The sequence below is a fragment of the Bufo bufo genome, chromosome 8, assembly GCF_905171765.1.
Source record: "Bufo bufo chromosome 8, aBufBuf1.1, whole genome shotgun sequence".
NCBI classification, from domain to species: Eukaryota; Metazoa; Chordata; class Amphibia; order Anura; family Bufonidae; genus Bufo; species Bufo bufo.
The window spans coordinates 13,747,632-13,767,609 of record NC_053396.1 but is presented as its reverse complement, the minus strand read 5'-3'; the positions used below and the strand labels follow the sequence as shown (position 1 = coordinate 13,767,609).

At 41.5% G+C, this 19,978-nt stretch overlaps 1 protein-coding gene across 2 annotated transcripts in view; it reads right to left on the bottom strand.

The window, feature by feature from the left end:
* The window catches only part of CACNA1B (calcium voltage-gated channel subunit alpha1 B), a 277,505-nt gene that overhangs the window by 61,964 nt on the left and 195,563 nt on the right, over positions 1 to 19,978 (bottom strand). For both annotated transcript variants that reach the window (XM_040442805.1, XM_040442806.1), the window contains 4 exons: positions 11,659 to 12,480; positions 10,287 to 10,468; positions 6,320 to 6,446; positions 5,365 to 5,494 (listed from right to left, as the gene is read on the bottom strand). In XM_040442805.1, coding sequence (XP_040298739.1) covers positions 5,365 to 5,494; positions 6,320 to 6,446; positions 10,287 to 10,468; positions 11,659 to 12,480 — 1,261 coding nt within the window. The remainder of the gene's footprint in view (positions 1 to 5,364; positions 5,495 to 6,319; positions 6,447 to 10,286; positions 10,469 to 11,658; positions 12,481 to 19,978) is intronic.

Genomic DNA, 19,978 nt, shown 5'->3' with positions numbered 1-19,978 from the left:
TATTATAGTAGTTATATTCTTGTACATAGGAGCAGTATTATAGTAGTTATATTCTTGTACATACTGTAGGAGCAGTATTATAGTAGTTATATTCTTGTACATAGGAGCAGTATTATAGTAGTTATATTTTTGTACATATGGGTAGTATTATAGTAGTTATATTCTTGTACATACTGTAGGAGCAGTATTATAGTAGTTATATTCTTGTACATAGGAGCAGTATTATAGTAGTTATATTTTTGTACATAGGAGCAGTATTATAGCAGTTATATTCTTGTACATAGGAGCAGTATTATAGTAGTTATATTCTTGTACATAGGAGGCAGTATTATAGTAGTTATATTCTTGTACATAGGAGCAGTATTATAGTAGTTATATTCTTGTACATAGGAGCAGTATTATAGTAGTTATATTCTTGTACATAGGAGCAGTATTATGGTAGTTATATTCTTGTACGTAGGAGGCAGTATTATAGTAGTTATATTCCTGTACATAGGAGGCAGTATTATAGTAGTTATATTCTTGTACATAGGAGCAGTATTATAGTAGTTATATTCTTGTACATAGGAGGCAGTTCTATAGTAGTTATATTCTTGTACATAGGAGACAGTATTATAGTAGTTATGATCTTGTACATAGGAGCAGTATTATAGTAGTTGTATTCTTGTACATAGAAGGCAGTATTATAGTAGTTATATTCTTGTACATAGGAGCAGTATTATAGTAGTTATATTCTTGTACATAGGAGCAGTATTATAGTAGTTATATTCTTGTACATAGGAGCAGTATTATAGTAGTGATATTCTTGTACATAGGGGCAGTATTATAGTAGCTACATTATTGTACATAGCAGCAGTATTATAGTAGTTATATTCTTGTACATTGGAGCAGTATTATAGTAGTTATATTCTTGTACATAGGGGGAAGTATTATAGTAGTTATATTCTTGTACATAGGAGCAGTATTATAGTAGTTATATTCTTGTACATAGGAGCAGTATTATAGTAGTTATATTCTTGTACATAAGAGCAGTATTATAGTAGTTATTTTCTTCTACATAGGAGCAGTATTATAGTAGTTATATGCTTGTACATAGGAGCAGTATTATAGTAGTTATATTCTTGTACATAGGGGCAGTATTATAGTAGTTATATTCTTGTACATAGGGGCAGTATTATAGTAGCTATAGTCTTGTACATAGAAGAAGTATTATAGTAGTTATAGTCTTGTACATAAGAGCAGTATTATAGTAGTTATATTCTTGTACATAGGAGCAGTATTATAGTAGTTATAGTCTTGTACATAGGAGCAGTATTATAGTAGTTATATTCTTGTACATAGGGGCAGTATTATAGTAGTTATATTCTTGTACATAGGGGCAGTATTATAGTAGCTATAGTCTTGTACATAGAAGAAGTATTATAGTAGTTATAGTCTTGTACATAAGAGCAGTATTATAGTAGTTATATTCTTGTACATAGGAGCAGTATTATAGTAGTTATAGTCTTGTACATAGGAGCAGTATTATAGTAGTTATATTCTGTACATAGGAGCAGTATTATAGTAGTTATATTCTTGTACATAGGAGGCAGTATTATAGTAATTATATTCTTGTACATAGGAGCAGTATTATAGTAGTTATATTCTTGTACATAGGAGCAGTATTATAGTAGTTATATTCTTGTACATACTGTAGGAGCAGTATTATAGTAGTTATATTCTTGTACATAGGAGCAGTATTATAGTAGTTATATTTTTGTACATATGGGTAGTATTATAGTAGTTATATTCTTGTACATACTGTAGGAGCAGTATTATAGTAGTTATATTCTTGTACATAGGAGCAGTATTATAGTAGTTATATTTTTGTACATAGGAGCAGTATTATAGCAGTTATATTCTTGTACATAGGAGCAGTATTATAGTAGTTATATTCTTGTACATAGGAGGCAGTATTATAGTAGTTATATTCTTGTACATAGGAGCAGTATTATAGTAGTTATATTCTTGTACATAGGAGCAGTATTATAGTAGTTATATTCTTGTACATAGGAGCAGTATTATGGTAGTTATATTCTTGTACGTAGGAGGCAGTATTATAGTAGTTATATTCCTGTACATAGGAGGCAGTATTATAGTAGTTATATTCTTGTACATAGGAGCAGTATTATAGTAGTTATATTCTTGTACATAGGAGGCAGTTCTATAGTAGTTATATTCTTGTACATAGGAGACAGTATTATAGTAGTTATGATCTTGTACATAGGAGCAGTATTATAGTAGTTGTATTCTTGTACATAGAAGGCAGTATTATAGTAGTTATATTCTTGTACATAGGAGCAGTATTATAGTAGTTATATTCTTGTACATAGGAGCAGTATTATAGTAGTTATATTCTTGTACATAGGAGCAGTATTATAGTAGTGATATTCTTGTACATAGGGGCAGTATTATAGTAGCTACATTATTGTACATAGCAGCAGTATTATAGTAGTTATATTCTTGTACATTGGAGCAGTATTATAGTAGTTATATTCTTGTACATAGGGGGAAGTATTATAGTAGTTATATTCTTGTACATAGGAGCAGTATTATAGTAGTTATATTCTTGTACATAGGAGCAGTATTATAGTAGTTATATTCTTGTACATAAGAGCAGTATTATAGTAGTTATTTTCTTCTACATAGGAGCAGTATTATAGTAGTTATATGCTTGTACATAGGAGCAGTATTATAGTAGTTATATTCTTGTACATAGGGGCAGTATTATAGTAGTTATATTCTTGTACATAGGGGCAGTATTATAGTAGCTATAGTCTTGTACATAGAAGAAGTATTATAGTAGTTATAGTCTTGTACATAAGAGCAGTATTATAGTAGTTATATTCTTGTACATAGGAGCAGTATTATAGTAGTTATAGTCTTGTACATAGGAGCAGTATTATAGTAGTTATATTCTTGTACATAGGGGCAGTATTATAGTAGTTATATTCTTGTACATAGGGGCAGTATTATAGTAGCTATAGTCTTGTACATAGAAGAAGTATTATAGTAGTTATAGTCTTGTACATAAGAGCAGTATTATAGTAGTTATATTCTTGTACATAGGAGCAGTATTATAGTAGTTATAGTCTTGTACATAGGAGCAGTATTATAGTAGTTATATTCTTGTACATAGGAGGCAGTATTATAGTAGTTATATTCTTGTACATAGGAGCAGTATTATAGTACTTATATTCTTGTACATAGGAGCAGTATTATAGTTGGTATATTCTTGTACATAGGAGCAGTATTATAGTAGTTATATTCTTGTACATAGGGGCAGTATTATAGTAGTTATATTCTTGTACATATGGGCAGTATTATAGTAGTTATATTCTTGTACATAGGGGCAGTATTATAGTAGCTATATTATTGTACATAGGAGCAGTATTATAGTAGGTATATTCTTGTACATTGGAGCAGTATTATAGTAGTTATATTCTTGTACATAGGGGGCAGTATTATAGTAGTTATATTCTTGTACATAGGAGCAGTATTATAGTAGTTATATTCTTGTACACAGGAGCAGTATTATAGTAGTTATATTCTTGTATATAGGGGGCAGTATTATAGTAGTTATATTCTTGTACATAGGGGGCAGTATTATAGTAGTTATATTCTTGTACATAGGAGGCATTATTATAGTAGTTATATTCTTGTACATAGGAGCAGTATTATAGTTGTTATGTTGTTGTATATTCAAGCTATATTATAGTTTTTATATTCTTGTATACAGTCGTGGCCAAAAGTTTTGAGAATTACATAAATATTGGAAATTGGAAAAGTTGCTGCTTAAGTTTTTATAATAGCAATTTGCATATACTCCAGAATGTTATGAAGAGTGATCAGATGAATTGTATAGTCCTTCTTTGCCATGAAAATTAACTTAATCCCCCAAAAAACTTTCCACTGCATTTCATTGCTGTCATTAAAGGACCTGCTGAGATCATTCAGTAATCGTCTTGTTAACTCAGGTGAGAATGTTGACGAGCACAAGGCTAGAGATCATTATGTCAGGCTGATTGGGTTAAAATGGCAGACTTGACATGTTAAAAGGAGGGTGATGCTTGAAATCATTGTTCTTCCATTGTTAACCATGGTGACCTGCAAAGAAACGCGTGCAGCCATCATTGCGTTGCATAAAAATGGCTTCACAGGCAAGGATATTGTGGCTACTAAGATTGCACCTCAATCAACAATTTATAGGATCATCAAGAACTTCAAGGAAAGAGGTTCAATTCTTGTTAAGAAGGCTTCAGGGCGTCCAAGAAAGTCCAGCAAGCGCCAGGATCGTCTCCTAAAGAGGATTCAGCTGCGGGATCGGAGTGCCACCAGTGCAGAGCTTGCTCAGGAATGGCAGCAGGCAGGTGCGAGCGCATCTGCACGCACAGTGAGGCCAAGACTTTTGGAAGATGGCCTGGTGTCAAGAAGGGCAGCAAAGAAGCCACTTCTCTCCAAAAAAAAACATCAGGGACAGATTGATCTTCTGCAGAAAGTATGGTGAATGGACTGCTGAGGACTGGGGCAAAGTCATATTCTCCGATGAAGCCTCTTTCCGATTGTTTGGGGCATCTGGAAAAAGGCTTGTCCGGAGAAGAATAGGTGAGCTCTACCATCAGTCCTGTGTCATGCCAACAGTAAAGCATCCTGAGACCATTCATGTGTGGGGTTGCTTCTCATCCAAGGGAGTGGGCTCACTCACAATTTTGCCCAAAAACACAGCCATGAATAAAGAATGGTACCAAAACACCCTCCAACAGCAACTTTTTCCAACAATCCAACAACATTTTGGTGAAGAACAATGCATTTCCCAGCACGATGGAGCACCGTGCCATAAGGCAAAAGTGATAACGAAGTGGCTCGGGGACCAAAATGTTGACATTTTGGGTCCATGGCCTGGAAACTCCCCAGATCTTAATCCCATTGAGAACTTGTGGTCAATCCTCAAGAGGCGGGTGGACAAACAAAAACCCACTAATTCTGACAAACTCCAAGAAGTGATTATGAAAGAATGGGTTGCTATCAGTCAGGAATTGGCGCAGAAGTTGATTGAGAGCATGCGCAGTCGGATTGCAGAGGTCCTGAAAAAGAAGGGCCAACACTGCAAATACTGACTCTTTGCATAAATGTCATGTAATTGTCGATAAAAGCCTTTGAAACGTATGAAGTGCGTGTAATTATATTTCACTACATCACAAAAACAACTGAAACAAAGCAGTTTAGCAGCAAACTTTGTGAAAACTAAGATTTGTGTCATTCTCATAACTTTTGGCCACGACTGTACAGTGGACAGTGTACCCTATGCTGTAAAGGAATACCTACATCATTACGAGGGGCATCAGCTTGAACAGGATCTTCTGCTGCCAGTGCAATACTGCTCAGTGCAATCACCACCAGTATGACCATTTCAAAGTAGCGCATATTGACAATATAATGACACAAGCGACGGACTCTGTCAGAATAAAACAAACGAAAATTAATTTTAAAAAAAACACAGGGTCCTTTCACACGTCTGTAGTGTATTGCGGATCCGCAATACACCGGGCCTGCACCCCTATAGAAATGCCTATTCTTGTCCGTGATTGTGGACCGGAGCCACGGACCGGAAATGCGGATGCGGACAGCACAATGTGTGCTGTCCGCATCCTTTCTGTCCCCATTGAGAAAGGATGCGGACCCATTCTACGGACGTGTGAATGTACCCTTAACCTGATAACCTAATAATAAGTTCATGTGGTAAATAGAGAGATACAAAAACAAAAAACAACAGCAGCACACTCTCCTCAAGGGTAAAGGTTGGGTGCAATCCCTCCTGGATTCCAAGTACAAATCCACAGATAATGTCCAAACAGCAAATAATATGGCAGCACTCCAAGGAAGGTGAGGGGGGTGGACCCGTTTATTACCCCAGTCGCAACGTTTCAGCCCAGCTCAATGGGGTTAGGGTTAGGCCCCATTGACAAAGGCCACATTGAGCTGGGCTGAAACATTGCGACTGGGGTAATAAACTGGTTCACCACCCTCACCTTCCTTGGAGTGCTGCCTCATTATTTGCTGTTTAGATAGATAGATAGATAGATAGATAGATATTTGGGGTTCTAGAACAATAACACACTTACAATTCACGATCTAGACCGAGCAATGACACACTGACTCTGGATTACAAGGACAAAATGATGCTTAGAGTTCAAGAACAATAAGGTGCCGACACTAGAGAACCATTGAAAATATTACATTGATACCTACAGCAATGACAGGTGTGGTTCCTAGGACTTACGGATTGGTGGAGCTGAAGATGAACATAGAACTGTATGGCAGGATCTGCTTTGGCCCATTTTTAGTCAGGTCTTCTGCCTCCATCTCCTTTTTCTCCTCAGATTTCACCTCAAAATCCACGTTATTTACTAAAGAAAACAAGCGTCATGTTAAATGTTAACGTATCGTTAAATGCATACAACACGCAGTCTTTCAGACTGCCATTTAAGGGGTCTCTAACACACGAGATATCTTCAGTATTTCAAAGGATACTGGGAACACAAGGGCGGACAACCCTTTTAATTGTATACGTTTTCTGTGTAATTTTACACACTGTAGACATGGGCTCTTTGAATGAAAAATATGGCTGACTTTGACGACAGGGTGTTGGAGGAGGCTGCATTTAATGGACTAGCATTTGCTAGGTTTTATTTTATAGTCACTTAGACTGTGAAACAAACAATCTTTTTGCCAAGGGAAAAGGTACTTTAATGTAAGCAACAAGTCCACATCAGAAGTCACTGGACGCCAGGAGCTTTTTAGTCTCAAAATCACTCAATAAAATTTCCCCTTTTATGACTAATGTAAATAATTCTGTGAAGTATAAATCCTAACAGTAACCTCAAATGAGACCATCACCTTCAAAAATTGGGAGGTAGTGTTATGGGATTGAGGCCAACTGTAGAGAATATGATGAGGACTACCAATTTATTACAGGAACGTACGTTGAGGACAACAAGAGTCATTCTGACCAGCAACTGGGAGCAGCAAAATCTTCCATGTTGCCTTCTGCATTGGGTTCACATTTACTAATTTACATTGAATTTTGGTAGCATTGTCCATATGATTATATTAGTATTGTGCCTGCATACACTGTCTTCACCAACGACATTAATAGTATATACTGTAGCTCAGATATGTCATCTAAGTCCAATTGATGGGGGTCTGACGAGGATGGCCTTAGCCAATCAATAGAACAAAGCGACGGCAGCGCTAGGAAAGCATTGTGCCACTTAAACTCCTATCGGCTTCATAGGATGCAGAGATGGCTGTCGACTAGAATCGGTCCATCACATATATGTATACTATGGACATTTATGGACCTTGTCCCCTATTGCAAAGCCATCAACTCCCTACTTTATTGCACTGTGAAGGGTTAACTTCCACTGCGATTTATGCTGTTGTGCGATTATGCATATTGTTGATCTGCATTTATATATTTATTGTAATATATTCTGTTCATTTGCACTGTTATTACACTAGAGCTGCACTGCACTGTGGAAAGGGTTAATGTACTTTATGTACAGTTTTGGAAGGAATAAAACAGACAAGCTGACCTTCTGACTGTCTGGCTTAGCTCTCCTGTTTATGTCTGGAAGTCTATGGCAGACTAATTTTGTAACATTGTTTCTGTTTAAGCTGTGTTTCTCCACTCCACCCTTCCCACTAGAATGTTCTAGCTCAGCTAGAAACTGTATATAAGGGTATCAGTTAGAGCCCTTAGTTGTCTGCAGATAGGGACCAGAGACTAGTCTGCACGAGTGACTAGAAGAAGACGCTGAGACGGGGATACTCTGCCACAGACCCTGGGTCACCCGCCATTTAACCAGGAAGCCAGACTGACAACTGAGCCACAGACCCTTGGCCAGGGAGCCAGCCTTCTGAGAGAGAGAGAGGGACAACTAGCTCAGGCCATTCCTCAGCACAGAAACTTCTGCTGGTTGAAAGAGTGGAGAAGTGTGGCCTGCATTGTTTTGCATATAAGTTCCTCCAGTAAAGAAGCACACCGGCCCTGATTTTCTGGACTTATTTCCTATTCGGGTGCACCACGTTTTAACATCCCTTCTGGAGAGCTGCAACACATGGTGACAGCAAGGTGTCCGGGGGACCCATTGTAGCGTAGGGACCACCTCAAACCCAGACACTGCATATGCAGATGTACATGTAGAAGAAATTGTGACCTTGATTCATATTTTCAGACTCCAATGACCTCAACAGTAAGAATACAGGCAAGATATGGACAAAAACAGAAAATCTGAAATATGGATGTAAACAACTGTGTGATAATTTACATTGTCCGGATGAACAGTTGTTATACGTTTACCTGTCCGAGCTCCAGAGGCAGGATCCTCAGCCACGGCCACGCTGGGAAAGATGCGTTGCTGAGCCATGCCCCCTGGTGACACGATAGCATCCTTAGCAGCCGGATGCAATGCTCTGTTTCTCCCTGCAGTGGGTGTTTGCTGGAGTAGATTAGCAGTGGGCTGATTGCTCAGCTGCTCTATTCCTCTGTGTTAGTGTTTCTAATGGAGCGCCTATCAGGTATTGATCCCGGGACTCGGTGCTCTATTTAAACCCCTTTTTGGCCATACACCATTGCAAGTCTCTGACTCACTAGCTGTGTTCCTGGTTCTTGCTCCTGTTCTTATTTGGATTGCTTGTTCCTCTGACCCTGGCTTGTCTTCTGACCACCCTCTGTCTCTCGTTTGGTTCTGCATTGTCTGTCTGGTTCTGATCTCGGCTTATCTTATCATCCATTTACATACAACTCTGCTATTGTGTTTGTCCGTTGTTTGTTAAATAGCATAGGGACCGTCGACCAGTTGTGGTCTAGCCATCTAAGGCTTGTACTGCAAGTAGGTAGGGAAAGCAGGATGGGTTCTAGCCTCAGGGCTCACTGTCCTTTTCTGTCCCTACCTAAAGTTGTAACAACAGTAGGCTGAATGATGCCTAAATGTAATTTTATCTTGTGGCCTAAGATTAAAAAAAAAATGCATTTTGAGGGCCTCTGCGGATCAGCAACATGAAGGGAAAATGGTGGAAAAAATATAGAAATAACCCTTTAAGAGGAAATCTGCTCATTGCGTAATTGTAGGGCACTAAAGGGTTTTTCTAGGAATTAATGGGATTGTCCAGGTTACAGATACTGATGACCTGTCCTCAGGGTAAGTCATCAATATGAGATCAGAGGGGATATGTCTGCCAGCGCCCATCCAGATCAGCTGTTCAAGTGCTTCATCCTCCTCCATGTTTACCTGCACACCATCTCTATTGTAGCCGCGTAGCAGTGTAATTACAGTTTCCTCTCCCATTTACTTGAATGTAATGAACAGCTGTAATTACACTGCACTGCTACTACCATGGAGTCGAGGTGTAGGTAAACATTGAAGGGGACCCTTTAAACAGATGATCTGCAGGAGGCGCTGGCAGTCGGACCCGACCTGATCATCATGACCTATCCTGATGATGAGATAGGACAATATCTGTAGCCCTGAGCTAAGCCCTGAAAACCCGCTAAAATATTGATGACCTTGTCTCTGGATAGGTCATCAACATCTGATTGGTAGGGGTCTAACTCCCGGCACCATTGTGATCAGCTGTTTGAAGAGGGGCTGTGGCACTCGTAAGACCACTGCATCTTCATAGTATACCAAGCACAGCGCCGTGCATTGTATAGTGACTGTCCTTGGTCTTGCAGCTCAACCCTATTCACATGAATGAGACTGAGCTACACAAAGGTCATGTAACTGATGGACGTGATTTCACAGGTTGTGGAAGAGACTGCAGTTCTTACCTGAGTGCCGCTGACTGGCGGGGTTGCCAAGTGTTGGACCACCACGTAGCAGTCATTGATGACCTATCCTGAGATTAGGTTATCAGATTGTGGTCTTAATGGGTTCAAAGCCCGAATAATTTGTCTCTCAATTCCAATTTATAATATCATGGAGATCACAGGTATAAACAATGCACAATAATCTTCTTGTATTATAAATTAAATATAATAAATTCCATTTGACATCATGATATAAATAAATATGTGCGTAAATAAACGCTTTAGTGCTTGGCAAGCGCACATATGCATTAACCTTCACCCCTTTACTGATATGAGCGTTATTCAAGATGTTCATAAATTAAAGGCTTGGCACAGCACTGGTGCTGGTGTCGGCACTTGCCAGGAGCCACAGCGCTCAGCAAGAACCTGTACTTACTTGGTATGACGGCGCTCTCTCCGGGTGGTGCGGTGACGGTTACCGGTATATTAACCATGCTGGACCTCTCTGGATGGGGCAAGAACATCCTGTTCACGTTCTTCTCATTATCAGCATCTTCTGGCTGCTCCGGTAACTGCTGAAGCCCCCCAATGGGAACATCGGCCTCATTACGGTGGTCCCTGCAGTCAAATATCTGTTATTACCATGACTTCTAAAGGTATGAATCTTGAAGAGACGATAAGAAAGCGTTGCACAGAGGTGATATTAACATAACACACGCTGAGAAGAAGACTTTGAAAATGTGACAGCAATGGACATAGACTAAGGTAAGATATTCTTTTAGGCTCAGTCAGTCACTGCCTGTATGTAATCCATAACTTCAAACAGCAACACGTAGGTCAGCACTCTCATCATCCTCAAGCTGGGTCATGGACATGAGCCGTGACCACCAAGACAGACAAGTGCTGCTTATCTTCAGAGTAAAATCACCTGATGGTAGACATTGCTGGTGTATCTTATCAGTAGGTAGTTTAAATCATGGACGCAATGGGGAGGTACTAATCATAATTCGCCAGAATACAGGTACAATTTGCAACAAACATTGGCCTACATGCCTTGTATTGGTGTCTTAGACACTTGTTTCCAATGAGGGGGGGGGGGGGCTTACTGATAACAAGTGTTAAAATACTGCTCCACAATTTTGACAAAAAACAAACCAAGATGCTCAAAACTTAGTACATATGACACATCTTTAGGTTGTCTAGTCTAAGACTGGCCACACACATGAGATAACTGTTGGCTGAAGACTTGCATGTTTGTTCAGCAGCTCTCTCTCCCGACCCCTCCACCCTACCCCTGCCCTAATCCAAGCATGCATGTGTTGTGAATGGAAGAAGGGAGAAAGCCACCACCAGACCCGTCTGACAGCTGCTTATCTCCCCGAGAACAAAAGGATCAGGCCTGCTAAAAGTTGGGAGGCAGCCACACACATTTGATGGTCACCCGATCCTGCTGAAATTGGCAGGCTCAGCCAACATGCATCTGATGTGTATGGTCAGTTTAACTGACAGGATCAGTAAATCTGTCTCCATGAGTGCTCTACTCCAACTGATAGGAATCCTCCAGTTCTCTGCAAACATCTGTCGGTAATCCATATCTATTATCACTAAGTGTGCTCCTTGCCAAGGCTCTTCACATCTTCAGCAATAATCCTTCTCTGTTCCCACTGACTTCAGTTATCACCTCGTCTTGGTGTGTTCACAACTGTCCTATAAAATCCCTGATTCTAATAATCTGGACTGTCAGTCCACCCTCCATGGTCATATTTCGGACACTAAGATGAAAGGTCACCAGTGCAGAACAGTCTTACCTCAACCGGTGGTTGCGATGCTCCCTCTCTCCTGATTCTCCCTCTTTGTTTTCCTTTTTCTCCTCCGTATCATATGTAGAAAGTGCTTTGTGCCTGTTCCGATGTCGTGACCGTGGAATCTCTTCACCGTTTTCTCCCACTCGAGTCGTACCGTCGCCATCCCTGTTGCCAGATCTAGATCCACCTCCTCTATGCCGGGACTTTCTTTCTCCTTTACTACCAGAAGGAGGTTGCCCATTGCCCTCTTTGCCTTGTCTCTCGGCAGAATGGCGGTGTGTGCGGTGTCTTCGATGTTCCCTCTCTGTCCCTTCTTCTGGGGAAGCCCTTCGATGGTGCCTTTTTCCTCTTTCCTGACTCCGGTTGCATTCTCCTCTTCCCCCTTCTTTCCCTCCTTCCCTTTCTTTGCTCCGACTTCTGTGCTGTCGATGACGTTCTTCTCTATCATTACTGCCAGAATCACCGTTATGATTTCCATTTTCCCGACCAGCACCGTTGGTTTCGGTAGGTCCCCTATCTCTATGCCTATGTTTTCGTGGCACTTGCTCTGCATTCACCTCAGTTCCCTGCTCTGTTTCACTTGGAGGTAGTGGGTCTTGGCTGCCATCTTTTGTTTCTGTGGAATCCTGGGGCTCAACCAACAATGGCCGATCCATGTGACTCTTCATATCAGGCCTGAGGCGTAATGTGGTGGCATACCTCAGTCGATCCTCAGGTTCCAACTCGCTGTAGAGGGCTTCGCAACTGGCCCGGAAGTTATGCATACGGATCTGGGTGGTTCGTTGCTCCCAAACTGACCGACATTTGGTTGAGTTCTGCTGTTTACTAAAGGGAGGAAAGGAAGTTATGCATCGAAACACAGGTAATTCCTACCATAAGTCAAAAGGTGGATGGGATGTAAGTGGATGAATGCAAAACCAGTGAAGCAAAAAAAAAAAAAGGTGATTCGTTGAAGAACGATGATGATAATTTCATTACAAATAATTAATGATGATCAAAATTAGATACTGGGATCGGAGAATGAATGCAGGAAAGAATGGATGATCATATCATAGATTAAAACCAGAATAGAAAAAGAAAGAGTCATTAATGTGCGGGTTAGGACTCTGAAGGAAGTAAGAAGGGATGGAAGGTAAGAGTAAGGGTAGTGATCTCCTATATCCCTCACTATAGCACATTGACCACACGAACAAAGGAAACACCCAGTCCAAGAAACACAAAGCAAACAGATCACAATCTATGGGAACACAAGTACAACAACAAAGCCCAAAAACACCCTATAATCTAATTGTCCATTAATAAAGGCATTGACGACCACAGACACACAAGACTCCCTCCCAATAAGATAAATGTTACTGGTCATGTTTGAGTAGGTAGGTTCATGCCCGCCCGCATATCGGTGCCTGATGACATGATATGAACTCTGCCCAGGACTCTGCGTCATTAGGTCACACATTAATGAAGCTTAAAATAAATTAATACCATTTTGAAAAGCATAAGCAGGTCCTAAATCTTGTGCCGATTAATTCCTCAATATGTCTTTATAGTGGTCCTTATTTCTAATGTGCAGGATCCAAATTTCCAGCATAGTTGGTATTAACTGAATTCAAAAAGTTCAGTCTGCCTTGTGCCACCACATGAGCTTACTGCATACTCTTGATACACTGAACTCAATGGTAAAACTGTATGCAGTGAGCTCCTAGTCTCCCCCTAGTGGTGACTACAGGCAGATAGAATTTAGTCATTTATTTCTATGCAGAGGATTCAGAGCTCTGTATCATAAAACCTGAGCTCTGGTCACTGTCTATAAGGATATATTGCAAACATAATCAGCACATAATATACAACGCATGTCCATTCTTTAAAAATTGCTCCCACTCTTGAATGCAGCAGGTACAATAGCCGCCAGGTTTCTGCTGCTTTAAACAGCAGACCCTGGTGCTTAAAGTCTGTGATCGACAATAACACTGAACACAGACATTAAAGGGGTTATCCCATCTTAGACAATTGGGGCATAGCGCTAGGATATGCCCCCATTGTCTGATAGGTGCGAGTCCCACCTCTGGGACCCGCACCTACAAGGAGAATGGAGCAGAGAAAGTTGAGGAGGGCGCACTGCGTATGCGCAGCTGCTCTCCATTCATTTCTATGGAGCCGCCGAAAATAGCCGAGCGCTGGCTCGGCTATTTCCGTCAGCCCCATAGAGATGAATGGGAGCGGTGGCCGCGTATGTGCAGTGCGCTTCCATTCACTTCAATCTGAGAGGTGGGGAGCTGCCACAACTCGGGGTCCTCCAGCCACAACTCTCCCCGTCTCCGTTCTCCTTGTAGGTGCGGGTCCCTCATATTCTAGCGATATGCCCCCATTGTCTAAGATGGGATAACCCCTTTAAACCCCTCAGATCCTGGGGCCCAAATGGCTTCCTTGTGGTAGCCGTGGTCCATCTGGAGGATCTGAGGATACTACAGCAGTAGTTCCTATGGAGGATTGGAGGCCTACTCTATAACATGATGCTTTCAGATTACATTGCATTAACAAAATGTAAAAAAATAAAATCTAATACAATAAAAAAATTAAAAATTAAAATCATCCCCCCTTTCCACATAATAAAAAATAAACAATAAAAAAAATAAAGATCATTTGCATCGCAAAGTCCCAAAACGCTAGTACTATTAAGATATAAACATATTTATCCCATTGGTGAACACTGTAACGGAAAAAAAAAAAAAAGATAAAATATCATACATACTCCAAAATGATATCAATAACATAAATTCTTTCAGAAGTTTTTTTTAAAGTATTAAAACACAATAAAAACCATATAAATGTGGTATCTGTGTAATCGTATTGGCCCATAGAATGAGGTTAACAGGTTAGTTTTACAGCAAAGGGAATGCTGTAAAAACAAAACTCTTAAAACTATGGCAGAATGGCATAGTTTTTTTTTCCAATTCCACACCATATGGATTTTTTTCCAACTTTCTACTACAACGTATAGAATATTAAATGGTGCCTTTTGAAAGTGCAACTTAGGCCTCATGCACACGGCCGTTCTTTTGGTTCGCATCCAAGCCGCCATTTTTGCGGCTCGATTGCGGACCCATTCACTTCAATGGGGCCGCAAAAGATGCTGACAGCACTCCGTGCACGGCCGTTCTTTTGGTTCGCATCCAAGCCGCCATTTTTGCGGCTCGATTGCGGACCCATTCACTTCAATGGGGCCGCAAAAGATGCTGACAGCACTCCGTGTGCTGTTCGCATCCGTTGCTCCGTTCCGTGGCCCCGCAAAAAAAATATAGCATGTCCTATTCTTGTCCGTTTTGCGGTCAAGAATAGGCATTTTTACAATGGGCCGCCCGTTCCGTTCCGCAAATTGCGGAAGGCACACGGACGGCTTCCGTTTTTTGCGGATCCTCGGTTTGCGGACCGCAAAAAACGGAACGGTCGTGTGCATGTAGCCTTATCCTGTAAAAAACTGCCCTCATATGGCTTTGGGAAAGCAGGGAGTTTAAAAAAAGACCTGAAAATTGCTTTGTCCTTAGAGGACAAATGTTCTACAGTTTTCAAACCAGCACCTGGATCTGAATACTTTTGTAGTTCAATGTAATTAATAATTTTGTATAGCCACTGCGTTATTTAATAAAATATATCTGTATAGCGCCACCTGTGTTTTTTTCTTATTTCTCTCACCTGCTTACTGAGAAGGCCGCACACGCTCAGTTTCATTCTTCAACTGCCTCCTGAGGTGTGATAGGGAGAGCATGGACACGCCTCCTGAGCTGTCATAGGGGGATCATGGACACGCCCCTTTAGCTGCAGTAGAAAGTACACTCCCTTGAGCTGTCAGATTAATATAAATCTAGCAGAGCAATGAATAGGGGATCTCTGGATCCATGTGAGGTAAGAGGCTGGTTCTAGATTTATTAGAAATAAGTTGTCATGTACTATGTGATGTCTGATTTTCATTTTTTACATTAGTTGTGAGATTGTGGATAAACTCTGCCTGTATAATGTTTATGTTTAAATTGTATTGTAGGTGTCATTTGGCATTTCGGGCACTAGAGGCCACTGTTTTGCAGCACAGTCAGCACACTCTGGGATATGCATATGCAAAGCAGATGATGACTCATGGAAGCTGCTTCTGAAAAACCAGGAAGTCTGAGCTGATCTGACATGGTGGAAGGATTGTGCTGTGAGGGACTGAATCTGATTCCATCCTGGATTCCGGATGTCCGGCAGTGAATGGACACTCAAAGGAAAGAGAGTATCTGTTGTCCCCTTTCTGGATCCAGCTCTTTGAAAGAGAGGTTGTCCCAGGAAGACCAGTTCCAGTGTATGGACAGAAAGCCTTATCATCAAGCAAGGCCGCACGTTTTCTGAGAGCTTTGTGGCCATCCCGAGTAAGCGGCATCCTAGGGCCCAGAACGGACGCAGGTCAGTACACCTGATTACCAATTGTACTATACTAAAGTAACAGAGACTAGCCTAGGCCTTGTATTAGCTAGTTAGATAGGGTTATAGCTTTGTTAGGCCTTACTGTACTGGACTGCAGCGCTGTAATTCACTTGCAGGCTCTGCTGCGTCTGCCACCGATTAGGTGTGTCCTCTATAGCGGCACAGTACGACTTGTAGGCTCTGCTGTGTGCGCCAACAGGCTAGGCCTGTCCCTCAGACAGGGACGGTGACTGTGAGCCTGGGGTATTACTTATACTGTTTGTATATGTGTTATTACTGTTTCCAAAGTAAAGTTTCTGTTCTTGCATATAAAGCTGGTGTCAGTGTCGCTTTCCTTGTCTGTGACTTTGCTGTATTCTGGGGAGCCCACCCCGGTACACGGCTTACATAGTCATGGGATAACCCCTTTAAGGGTTAAAGGGGGACATTCACTTTATTGTACTGAAATAAACGCTGCACAATACAAAATCTTAGTTTTGGGTGATGTACACACACAACACATAGTAATTAATCATGAAAACCTTATATTCTAAACCATAGTTGGTTTTTAATTTCCTAAGGCTACTTTCACACTAGCGGCACGGACCTCCGGCAGGCTGTTCCGTCGGGTAAACAGCCTGTCGGATCCGTCCTGCCGCTAGTGACCGTGTGCCCCCGGACTTCCGCTCCGTCCTCATTGACTATAATGGGGGCAGGGGCGGAGTTCCGGCAGAGGCACGGCAGTGCATGGCGAGAGGCTGCCGGAATAAAACTACGACATGTCCGACATTTATTCCGGCAGCCTCTCACCGTGCGCTGCCGTGCCTCCGCACTGCCCCCCATTATAGTCAAAGGGGACGGAGCAGCACGCGGTCACTAGCAGCAGGACGGATTCGACAGGCTGTTCACCCGACGGAGCGGCCTGCCGGAGGTCTGTGCCGCTAGTGTGAAAGTAGCCTTACCTTGCTGCCCTACTGTTAATACTTTGGGTCTATCTATATTGATGTATGCACCAAGTCAGTAGCTCTTTCTAAATTTTTCTATTGCATAACATTTATATGGTCACTAAAACTATACGGCGTATAATGCGTGACACATGGTCCCACAAGTGACCTGAAAAACAGCGACATAACCTATTCTCTGCTTCCTTTACAGCTAGTGGTGCTACTCACCTTTGCGCTGATTTACTATGCTCTATTTTAACTTCTCTGCCATTGAAAGCCGCCATTTCTATTTCCATGCTGGGGGACATTAAATTACCTTTCGTACTGCGTGATGTTTGCAGAGTCTAATGTGTGAGCGAATGTAAAAAATTTAATATAGACCGCGACGGTAACGTATTCCAAAATGACTGCTTACTTGTCATAGGTCCCCAGGCACTGAAGACTGACACTGGACTATATAACTATGCGGAACAGAAATGACTGCCCGGAAGGGGAGATATTTCTCCTGATAATTAGCGTGTGATAAAAAATCTGCTATCATTTCAAATAACCATTCGTCAGTGTGCTTGATGAGAGACTGGCGGACGCAGAAACGAGCTCAGCTATTCTGGGTGGCAGGGGATATATTATTTAAATGCAGTTCTGTCTATTTCATGCGCTTCCAGACCCAGGCCTGAATTAATTTACAGGGAACAGAAGCTGGTAAAATGTGAAAATGGCAAAAGATTGCAAAATATGTCAAGACTTAAAGGGGTATTCCAGTTACATTATGTTATCCCCTATCCACAGGATCTGAGATAATAATTAGATGGGTGGGGCCCTCACTGCTTATGAAAAAAGGGACCTTGCACCCTAAGGCCTTTCGCACATGACTTTTTTTTTGGTCAGTGTGCGACCTGCATTTTTTGCGGATCGCACAGCGACTTATTCATTCATGTGGTTCCTGTGAAAATGCAGGATGCATGCAGACCGCATCCGTATTTTGAGGTCGGCAAAACACATACGGTCGTTTGCAGGAGGCCTAAGTTAAATTAATGGAACGGCAGGATCGAGCATATGGGACTGCTGGAGATAGGTGAGTACAAGGGGCTGGCTATTTCTAGTAGTCCCACAAAGAGAAATGTAGAGGCAGCATGCTGTCACGGACCTGCCCACAACAGGTGGCAGGAGATCGGTGAGACTGGCAACACATGGTTTGATCTGACATGTTTTCTATTTGGATCAAATGACGTCTGTGGTGTTTCTGGTGCTTGCCGCACCTTCTATCCCCAGGTGTGACTATTAGGGTCATTTAACCTTCTCTATTTATAGTTGTTTCTCTCACTATGCTGTGCAGTTTATAGCTTTTGTTGGAGTTGTGGATAGCTGGTGTGTGGATCTCGGCTGAGTTCCTGGTGCTGCCATAGACACTTGAAGTTAAGTGTTTTCTTTCCCTTTTGTATTTTGTTTGGGTTATTTTGTGTGTTGCATTTCCCTGTTATTTGTGGTAAGGCCTGAGGGAGACTCCTGTTCGCCTTCCTTTTGGAGGAACAGGTTATCTCAGTCCTGACATTAGTACCAGGGTCCTATAGGGTGAGTTAGGACACTAGGTATTCCGGTGTATGAACTCACCTACCTCTGGGGTCTGTTCATACTGGTAGTTAGTCAGGACTTTGATTAGGGTTTTACTAGGAGGTGTCCATCTCCTTTCCCTAGTTTCCAGGCCTTATTCCCTCACCCCTTTCCCTCCTATGTTCGGTGTGGTGTTTCTCTCCCACACCCGAACGTGACACATGCATGCTCAACCTGTGGCTCATGTTTTTGTTTTTTCCCGTTCGGTTATTCAAATCATTTTGTGTCTTTTTTTTTGGTGATATATGCGGCTTTATTTGTATGCCAACTTTACTTTAGTCATTTTTATTTATTTATTATTGTAAAATAGTATTTTAAATTTACCCTAATTTAATAAATACTGTATTTTTTGGACTATAAGATGCACCTGACCATAAGAGGCTCCCCAGGTTTAGAAGGGGAACAGGAAATATTTTCCCCGACTGCAGACTTTAAGAAGCAGGCACTTTTAAGCAGTGTCCCCATTATTTGTCCTCCGTTATGGTCATTTTTATATAGGAAATATGTAGCTTATGGTCTCCTGGACTACAAGCGGCAGTGTGGGCTTGAGGCAAAGCTCTTTTTTAATATTATAATTTTTTTTTTTAACGTTTTGAGCCCCCTATAAGCGTTTAACATTATATTTTTTTATTTATTGTTGATTTCTGCTGTATCTGAAGATAACATATTAGCACTAGTTCCAAAAGAAATTCAGCCTTCGGAGACTTACTGCAGAGTTGATCTGGGTCTGCTAAGACCCAGCAGCTCCTGCAGTTACCCGCCGATCATGTGACCGCTGGGACGAGAACAAGAAGCGTCATGAGTACTGCATGAACTGTAATACATGATGCTCATTGAGGGCTGTGTATAAAGCAATCAGGAAAGCAGAGCTCGCACCCCTCTTCTGCAGCTGCAGACTCAGCTAGGACATTCTTGTCACTTGCAATGACAAGCAGATCTGCCATTATCTGGCAGTCTAAAGTAGTTAGAGGGTATCTGCCAAAAGCTTCCTGAACTCCAAAGTTAAAAGGACCATCATCTACCACAATCCATTTATAATTCTGATATCTCCTTATAAGGCTAAGGGCTTCCGGGGACCCCCTAGCGGTACCCCTGTGCAAGGGAGATGGGAACTGGGCCAAAAGTCATGTTGTTTTTTTTCCCTAAACAAAGGAAAATGAAGAAAACTGGGCCGAACTGACTGGTTTTGAAGGCAATGAAGACATAAACCCAAAAGCATACCCTGTATTTATACTGGCCATGCTCTCCTGTATGTACACTCACTGACCGCACTAAATGTGCTATAAAAGGTCTCGATTTTTCTACGTGAGAGCTTATCGCACAGATCTGGTACA